Source organism: Leucoraja erinacea, chromosome 17 (assembly GCF_028641065.1).
Source record: "Leucoraja erinacea ecotype New England chromosome 17, Leri_hhj_1, whole genome shotgun sequence".
NCBI lineage: Eukaryota > Metazoa > Chordata > Chondrichthyes > Rajiformes > Rajidae > Leucoraja > Leucoraja erinaceus.
Genome location: NC_073393.1, coordinates 37256010 through 37265351, shown reverse-complemented (window position 1 = coordinate 37265351; position 9342 = coordinate 37256010). Strand labels below are relative to the sequence as shown.

Below are 9342 nucleotides of genomic sequence, written 5' to 3'. Positions count from 1 at the left end.
TATAAAAGTATTCTCTTGGAGTTCAGAAGATGTTATTTTCCACTAGTCATGGTCGATGTAGCCTGGTAGTGACACATAAAATGTTGATTTATTTTCACATTCAAAAGAAACAATGAACAATATTTTGAAGAAATAATGCATGCACCTTCGTAGATTGTGGAGTTGTAATTTGGTGAAAGTCATTTGTTTAAAAATGTACAGGTGTGGAAGACATTGAGTACGATTAATAGTAATGTAGATTAGATAAAAAAAGTTAATCATTTCCTGAATTGTAAGTTTTCTGCTGGTTGGCCTTCTTCAAATGTCATTGCAGTAAAATGTCTATACAAGGATGTACATTTATGTACCTATGTGTTGTTTTGCTTATAAGTGGAAGATGTCAACCACCTGAATCTATGGGTGAATCCGACACATTTCATGGTGCTAATCAATATGATTTCTCTATCATTGTTGAAGGAGGTAAACAGGAATGCTTCTGGCAGTACGCTGATCAAAAAGGCAATTTTTACTTCAACCATGAGGTAGGATCTTGCAATTAATTGTTTACCATGTCGGTATGTGTATTTAAAAAGAATTGTTGAGAAATTATAAAACGCTTTCGTTCAACTGTTTAAAATTCTGTAATTAAATATTTCAGCATGCTACAATTATTGGGATGTTTAGTGAATTATCGGTTTGTCACTTATCAGCAGGATAGGACATTGGTGAGATCGCCTTTGGAATATTATTCCAAGTTCTGATCGCCATACTGTAGGAAGAATGTGTTAAGTTAGAGCGCGTACAGAAAAGATTCAAAAGGATGTTGCCCTCGCTGTTTGGTCTAACTTATGAGGAGAGACTGGATAGACTGTTTCCCTGGTATGAAGGCAGTTGAGGGCTGACCTTATGGAAGTTTATAAAATCAAGAAGGGCATAGATAAGGTCATGCTCTTTTTCTCATAGCGGAGTCTAGAGGGCATCAGTTTAAGGTATGAGGGGAAATTTTTAAAGGGGACTTGTTTTTCACACAGAAGATGATGATATGTGAAATGAGCTACCAGCGGAAGTGGTGGAGGAAGTTGCAATTTTAACATTTATAAGATATTTGGGCAGGTTGCTGAATAGGAAAAGTTCAGGGGGATATGGGACAGGCATGAACGAGTTGGGCTGCAGGGCCTGTTTCCATGTTGTATGAATCTGTATTCGGTAAAGGTACTTTGCCATTTAGTTTCCAGCAACCTCCCCCCCCCTCACCCCCCGATTTCCGCTGCACTACTGCTCTTCAACCATGTATTCCACCTATCACTTGCCAGTCTCTGCCCTGCCTCCACATCTCTTTTCCAGCTTTCTCAAGACACCAAATAGCCTGAAGAAGGATCCCGACCTGAGATGTTGTCTGTCCATTCCCTCCACAGATGCTGCCTGACTCGCTGAGTTCCTCCAGAACTTAGTTGCTTTGGTCAAGATTCCAGCATCTGCAGTTATTCAGTCTCCATTATATTGTTAAAAATAATTATCTAAGATTATTAGTAATGCAACAAAGCATATCATACCTGCAAGTCAGTTAAATGAGGAATAACAGATACATCTATGTCTGAAATTTATTAACAACAGCATTTCCTTCCATTGCTACGCAGACGATACACAACTCTATCTCCCCCTGAAGCCCAAAAACCAGTCAAATCTGCTTAACCTTACCCGCTGCCTCGAGGATATAAAGTGTTGGATGGCCCAGAACTTCCTCCAATTAAACAAGAGTAAGTCTGAGGTCATCCTTCTCGGCCCCTCGGACTCGATCAAAATGATAGCAGGCAGCCTTGGAAGCCTTACCCCATTACTCAAACCTCACGTCAAAAACCTTGGCGTGATATTTGACTCAACACTGAAATTTGACAAACAAGTCAATGCCGTGGTAAAAGCTAGCTTCTTCCTGCTTCGGACTATAGCTAAAATAAAACATTTCCTCCAGTTTGATGACCTCGAAAAGATCATCCACACATTTATCTCCTCCCGCCTCGATTACTGCAACTCCCTTTACACTGGCATCACCCAATCTTCCCTGTCCCCCCTGCAACTGGTCCAAAACGCCGCAGCGAGACTCCTGACGGGCACCCGAAAAAGGGACCACATCACCCCAATCCTGGAATCTCTCCACTGGCTCCCTGTGCGGTTCTGAATAAATTTCAAGATCCTCCTCTATGTCTACAAAACCCTCAATGGGGTGGGCCTGCCCCCACCTACATTAAAAGTCTTCTCACAGGTCGGCCGACTTGGGGTTGCTGAATATCCCGCGGTCTAGGCATAAACTCAGGGGCGACCGCGTCTTTGCGGTTGCAGCTCATAGATTGTGGAACAGCATCCCTCTTCCCATCAGAACTGCCCCCTCCATCAACTCCTTTAAGTCTAGACTAAAAACGTATCGATACCCCCCAGCCTTTGCTGACGTCCACTGAACGAGGGCTATATGTATATATGTATGTAGTTTGTTTGTTTATACTATTCTTATAACAAATGTAAAGCACTTTGCCAACAAGAGTTGTTTTTTAAATGTGCTATATAAATAAATGTGACTTGACTTGACATGCACTTTTGAATGATTACTGAGTTCATCAGCTGCATAATACAATATATAATAAAACATTTCATAACCTTGAAACAGCACTTTTAAAATATTATTCCTAGGTTCAATGGGTAATGGGATTACAGAACGACAGAGCTATCACTGCCACAATTAATGCACCCAATGGATATTTGATAGAAACATCCAGTGGAACAAGTGGCCAAATTAACTTCAAAACAACTGAATCAGGTATGGGGCATCATTTTAATTCAAACAATGGTACCAGTGAGAAAATTATGATTTTAATCTGTCTCCCGCAATCTGTTCCAGCTTGCTGTGCCCCTGGCTCCTGTACTTTCTTCTGGCTTGTGGGGATCCAGTGGCTGACCTCCTATTCAATTTACTGGGGCCCCTATTTCCAATGCTCTCTTCAAAGTGACAAGGACCTGTTTCTCGCACTCCCTTTAAACTTATCTTTACTGCCTCATAGATCATTCTTAAATCATAAAGTTTTATCTAAAAATCTGGTTACTCCCACAAATTCCTTCTCCTTTCTTCTCTTTTAAAACATGTTAAATATACTGCATAAATCTAAATGCAAGTTGTTAATAATGCATATCATACTATTTCATTTACACGAACCATCATAATTTGATTTTTTTTTTTAAGGTTTTTATCAACTTTGCTTGAGCAACTTCTTGTCACATTTTGGATCAAAACAGATCTTTATCAGTTTTGGAATTTACTTTGATGATTTTGCTGAGAAGGAGGAAACAGTAAATGTTCAACAGAATGATACCATTTCAACTATTCAGGTAAGAGACATTGATCAAGATATCATTAAGTTATTGACGAGTTCTTGTGTTAATTTACTCCTCTTCAAAGCAATATGTCTTTTCTGTGGAAGCATAAAGACTGCAGATGCTGGTTTCCAAAAAAAGTGTTGGAGTAACTCAGTGAGTCAGACAGCATCTCTGGAGAAAATGGATAGGTGTTGTTTTGTGTCGGGGTATTCTTCAGACTGATTATGCTGGGAACTCCCTTTCCCATAATCACCTTTCTGATGTGTGCCAGAGAGAGGCCTCAAGCAAATTGGAGGAACAGTATCTTGTATAGTTTACAAATCACTTGCTTCTGCTAGTCCTTTGTGAATCCTGCACTAGGATAGAGATCATTCTTGAGTTACAGGACACCCTGTACATATGTTGGGTTGTTTGGGAGACTGGGGGGGGGGGGGGGGGGGAGATGCGTTTGGATTTGCTGCTTCTGCTCACAGAGGCCAGATTGCACCACTGCTGACTCTCCCGTCACAGCTGTTTCTGTCATCTTCTTACACATACACACACAAACACTGTTGTGTTCATTTCTAAAATTGAACAGTTGAGGTTATGCAGTTCTCAAGATAAAACCCTCATTGTAACCTGATAATCACCTTTCTGTCCTGGCCTTCACCATTGCAGTGAGAGGCTGCATGCAAACTGGAGGAACAGCACCCTCGTATTCTGCTTAGGGAGCTTACAATCTAACAGTATGATCATTGATTGCTCCAATTTTAGGTAACCTACCTACAAACAACCAACCCCCCCCCCCCCCCCCCCCCCCCCCCCCCCTCCCAACCACCCCCCCCCCGACTTTTTTTCACCCTCTCTTCCCTGTGCCCCACCTAGATTTGCACTCCTTCCCCCTCCTCTGTTTCTTCTTCTTCTTGCGTATGGCGTGCACAGCCTAAAGTTGTAGGACAACTTGTTCTGTTTGATCTTACTTGATTGTGCATGCAATTTGATTGTTGATTGCATTCGTCAAAACAGGTGGACCATGTGAAGGTTGCAATCTCCCATCCCTCCTCTGTTCCCTTCCACATATTCCTTCCTCTAGCGTCACAATTAGCACCTCTTCTTCTCTCATATATTTTGTCTTTTTCATCCCAGGCCTTTGTCCAACCATTTGCCTATCTGCCCCCCCCCCCCCCCCCCCCCCCCCCCCCCCCCCCCCCCCCTCCCCGCGGCCTTGTATCCACCCATCACTCACCAAGTTTTTATCCTGCCCACACTTCTCTTCCAGTCCCCCCCTATCTCACAACAGTCAGTCTGAAGAGGGTTCCCAACCTGAAACATCATAACATCATCTATCCATGTTCTCCAAAGATGCTCCCTGAACTGCTGAGTTACTCTAACACTTTGTGTCTCATGTCGGTGGTTTGGCCAGCATATTTTCCTACCCTGTTCAGTTGAGAATGTATAATTCTTGAGTTGTGCAATTGACTCGTGCTGCAAAGTAGTGCTCACTAGTAAAAATATAGCAGGTTAACATTTACAAACAACGGCAAAAGGATATTCATTATGAATGGACACCTCAGCAAATTTATGGCAAAAAAGAGCTTTGGAATATTCATCATTTAATATTGATATTTGAGCAAAAATGTAAAATGTAAATGTATTGGTTGCATTGAGTCTCTTTAGGCAAACTGTTAGTTAAAAATGCACACTTAACCTCCAATATCTTTAGTTATACACATCAATTGTAAAACTTGCATACGTTGGGATGAAATTTGCTGCTGAAGAATGATTCTCATGCGAAAACACTTAGAACTTGAACTTTTTGACTCTATGCACAACTTGGATTGGGAAAAAAACATATGCAAGTCAATGAATTGGAGTGGCATAGTGGTGCAGCGGTAGAGTTGCTGCAGTACAGCAGCAGAGACCTGTGTTTGATCCTGACTACGGGTGCGGTCTGTACAGAGTTTGTACGTTCTCCCTATGACAGTGTGGGTTTTCTCCGAGTGCTCCAGTTTCCTCCCACACTCCAAAGACGTACAGATTTGTAGGTTAATTGGGTTTGGTAAGAATTGTAAATTGTCCCAAGTGTACAGGATAGTATTAGTGTATGGGGTGATCGCTGATCGGTGCGGACCATGGGCCGAAGGGCCTGTTTCCATGCTGTATCAATAAAGTAAAGTTAAAGAATGCAGGATAATTCCCTGATGAGAGGGTAGGGGAATCGACATTTTTTAATAGAATCATACATTTTTTTTTTCATATCTATCTATCTATATACTATTAAAACTGTGTGTGTGTGTGTGTGTTAAAACTGTGTGTGTGTGTGTGTGTGTGTGTGTGTGTGGGGGTGTATGTCATATTCGTGCCCTTTGATTCGTTACTCCGCCAATACCACACGCAAAAACACAGAGATTTTTTACTATTTCGCTAGCCATTTCACTTTTACATTCGCTCATCCATTCCTCATTAAATTTTAGTATTTTTTCAGTACACATTTTTTATAAAATTCTCCCCCCCCCTCATTTTTTCGCCTCCTGCTGGCCGGCGACCATAACGGCTGCTGCCGCCCGGCTCTCCTCCAAAAACGCCGACATTTTTCCCATTTCGCCAGCGATTTTACTTCCCCCACAAACTAAATACATTAAAGCAATTTATTTAGTTTTTCTATCTGCTTCTTTGATCATGCTCTCTTCACAACATCTGTATTTCCGATCTTTATTTTGCTCATTCAAAACCATTTTAATCTATTTTATACTTCCTGTTTCATACATCCTGATTTGGACTCTACATTTCAAGATCAAGTTTTTTCAACTGATTGCAGAGTCTTTCAGTTGTTTTATCCCTTACGTTTGTAATAAATCAGCGACCTACTGTTTAGTTTAGTTTAGAGATACAACGCGGAAACAGGCCCTTCGGTCCACCGAGTCTGCACCGACCAGCGATTCCCACACATTAATACTATCCTACACACACTAGGGACAAATTACATGTTTTATACCAAGCCAATTAACCTAAAAATCTGTTAATCTTTGGAATATGGGAGGTAACCGAAGATCTCGGAGAAAACCCATGCAGGTCACGGGGAGAAACAAACTCCGAACAGACAGTACCCGTAGTCAGGATTGAACCCGGCTCTCTGGCGCTGTAAAGCAGCAATTCTAATGCTGCGCCACTGTGCTGCCACTGGATTGGAGGAAATCTTCAATGACATCATACGCCCATGAGTAACATAAAAAGTGAATCTAATTCTTTTTCACTATGTGTAAAATTATAACCATCAATATTTCACTGAAAACAACTTCAATGGAAGCAGACTTTCCATATCTGACCCCATCCTCTTTCTCAGTTCATACTGACTACACAGTTGATAGTCACCAATACTAAAATGCCAAGTAACTTCAGAACGTGGTAAGCACACTGAATCCTGTTACTAACCATATACTCTATGTAAGTAGTTTGAAAATAAGAACACAGGTGTGTCTAAACCAAAATATTCACATGTTTAAAGCCTTTTTTTATTCTGAAACGCTCCTCTAGAGGTGCTGCTACTACAAAAACTTGCTTTAAATAACTTTCAACAAAATGGAAATATCAATAGCACCATTTTTGTTAAATTACTCTGACTGAGAAATAGGCAAATGTGGCAGATGATTGGCATGGAACAAGATCTCATAAATAAGTATCAAATTGATTCATATATTCAGGTAATGTTGGTGCAACGAATGAAGCATGCAAGTACATTATAAGAACTTTTGACTTCTGTTTGATTCGTGGCATGAATTAATTCAGAATCCACCAGAACCATAATATGAAATATAGAGGGATGTTGGGACAAATGGAGATAAATGGAACTAGCTTAGATGGGACACCTTGGTCGACATAGATGAGTTGTTCTGAAGGGCATGTTTCTGTGCTCTATGACTATAGTTAAATATCCTGTCCACAATAAGTAGTAATAAATGCAATCCCATCAATTAGCAGCATATGAATCAATAACAACAAAATTAAAGGATTCTTCAACAGTGGTATCGAATGGTCTCACTCATCAATAGCCTGCTTACTGTTACTCTGTTTTGGTTCCACCAGGACTATTTGACTCATTATTGTGTTGGTCAATGTGGACTAAAGAGCTGAACTCCATTTGGTATTCAATCTACTATCTTGGACATTAACTTTCTGCAGCATTAGTGCACTTTAGGAGCAGTGTGTACCATCTGCAACACGAGCGGCAGTAACTCCTCAGCACCACCCACTATTTTGGGAGAAGGTTTAGAAAACAGATCTTAATAGTTCACATTGTAATGTGTATTAATTTTCCAATGGAAAACACACCTCACAAATACATTTTAGAAAGTTAAGAAAATAATAGAAAAAATTCCTGAGTGTGCATATCTTTGTAGATCTGTTCTGGACACAGACAATTAATGCAATTATAGAGAAAGCCCATCAACACATCTTTTGTTGACTCTTACCATGCATTGTTTTTCCAGGCCTCAGAATTTGCCTGGTAAGGCAGAGCCTGTATTTATACAAATTTAGATATTGTAGTGAGACCAGGCAGGTAGAGCAAAATGTTCTTTATTAGTGAAACAAAACTCAAACTACATGTGTACTTGGTCAGGAATAAACGATCTAAGCTCCTGTTGTTGTGAGGTACACTAGCTACTGAACATACCGAAAAACCCGTGAACAAACCCCCGATCACGTGACAGTCCCGACCAAAGACGAGGGTTCTGAATACACAGCTTCACCACTAGTTGCCGCTACAATATACTGTTTAGATATTCTCTTTCCTCATCACAGGGGCACTGATGAAATGCTTCAACTGCTTCTTGCCTGAGACCATTAACACGGCATTGTCTAGATATCAAAACAATGATTTTTAACAGGACATAGATTCTTATCTATTATTGTAAGTGTGTGTGTATGCACACGCATGTCCATGTATGTTCAACTTGTTATTTAATGCATTCTATTAATTCCGCATTGGTGTTTTGATTTGTTACATCAATTATCATTTTAAACTAATATATCTTGTGCCAAATTTTAAATCTCTTTTCACCATTATCTCCCTGCAGGAAACAACTATGAAATTGCACAACTATGTCTTCCATATGTGGAAATACTATAATTTTGCAAGGATGCATAAAGGAGCTGATTACTTTGTCGCGCTGGCACTCAATAATTATGTGTTCTGGTGGTCATTTTCCCAGAGCGTAATCATTGTCTTATCTGCTGTTGTGCAGCTTTATTTTCTCAACCAGTTGTTTGTTGTGAAAGCCACCACTGCAAATGATAAGCCTAGGTGCTAGACACAGTTTCATTTAAGAAATGTAATTGTACCAAATTGACGGAACTATGACATTTCTTACAAACATTATCTTTGGATCTAGTATTTGTTTTTATACAGATCTCAAATATTATTAACCAATTCATTGTAACTATTTTAGTTTCAAAACAGAACAAAAGTTGATTCACCAGAATACATAAAAAGGCCAAATACATCTGTCTGAAACCTGTAAGATCATAGATAACCATATCTGCTCATTTTTTTATTACATTCAAACTTTAGAAATGATTTATTTTCCAGACATTACATTTCACCAAATCTGGAAGGACACAGCATGACAAAGAAAATTATGATTTTTTTTTTTTGCTTTTCATGGTTTTTTTTCATTTCCTTTTTCTCTTTCAAATTAAAATTTGTCTCATTTTTTTTTTAGATTTTTAACTGATTAACAATTGACTGATTTCTGACATTTATTCATGATATATTGCATATCGTATTCACTAAATGAACTTATAGCTGGTTACTTTTTTCTCATTGTTATTGGAGTTAATATTGTGCTCAATAGAATGGTTGAAACAAATTCGGAATAAATTGGTTAGTGATAGACAAATGGTTGTTGGGATCATGATCCTTCCAATACTGTTTATTCTTTCTAATTTTAGTTCTAACTGCACTATTTGACGAAAGCTCATGAAAGGCAATCTCTTGCAGGAAGCTTATGGAGATGATAAAAG

At 39.5% G+C, this 9342-nt stretch overlaps 1 protein-coding gene across 1 annotated transcript; it reads left to right on the top strand.

Annotated features, from left to right (window-relative positions):
* The first annotated feature begins 283 nt into the window (after window positions 1–283).
* On the top strand, window positions 284–8978 carry tmed6 (transmembrane p24 trafficking protein 6). The gene is made up of 4 exons (XM_055648968.1): window positions 284–521; window positions 2662–2788; window positions 3209–3354; window positions 8397–8978. The coding sequence occupies exons 1-4, from the start codon at window positions 318–320 to the stop codon at window positions 8628–8630; spliced, it is 711 nt and encodes a 236-aa protein (XP_055504943.1). The 5' UTR covers window positions 284–317; the 3' UTR covers window positions 8631–8978.
* The last annotated feature ends 364 nt before the right edge of the window (window positions 8979–9342 follow it).

Coding starts and splice junctions, on each gene's coding strand:
- tmed6 (XM_055648968.1), top strand. CDS start 318: ATGTCTATACAAGGATGTACATTTATGTACCTATGTGTTGTTTTGCTT. Junction 522..2,661: donor ATTTTTACTTCAACCATGAG/GTAGGATCTTGC, acceptor TATTATTCCTAG/GTTCAATGGGTAATGGGATT. Junction 3,355..8,396: donor ATACCATTTCAACTATTCAG/GTAAGAGACATT, acceptor ATCTCCCTGCAG/GAAACAACTATGAAATTGCA.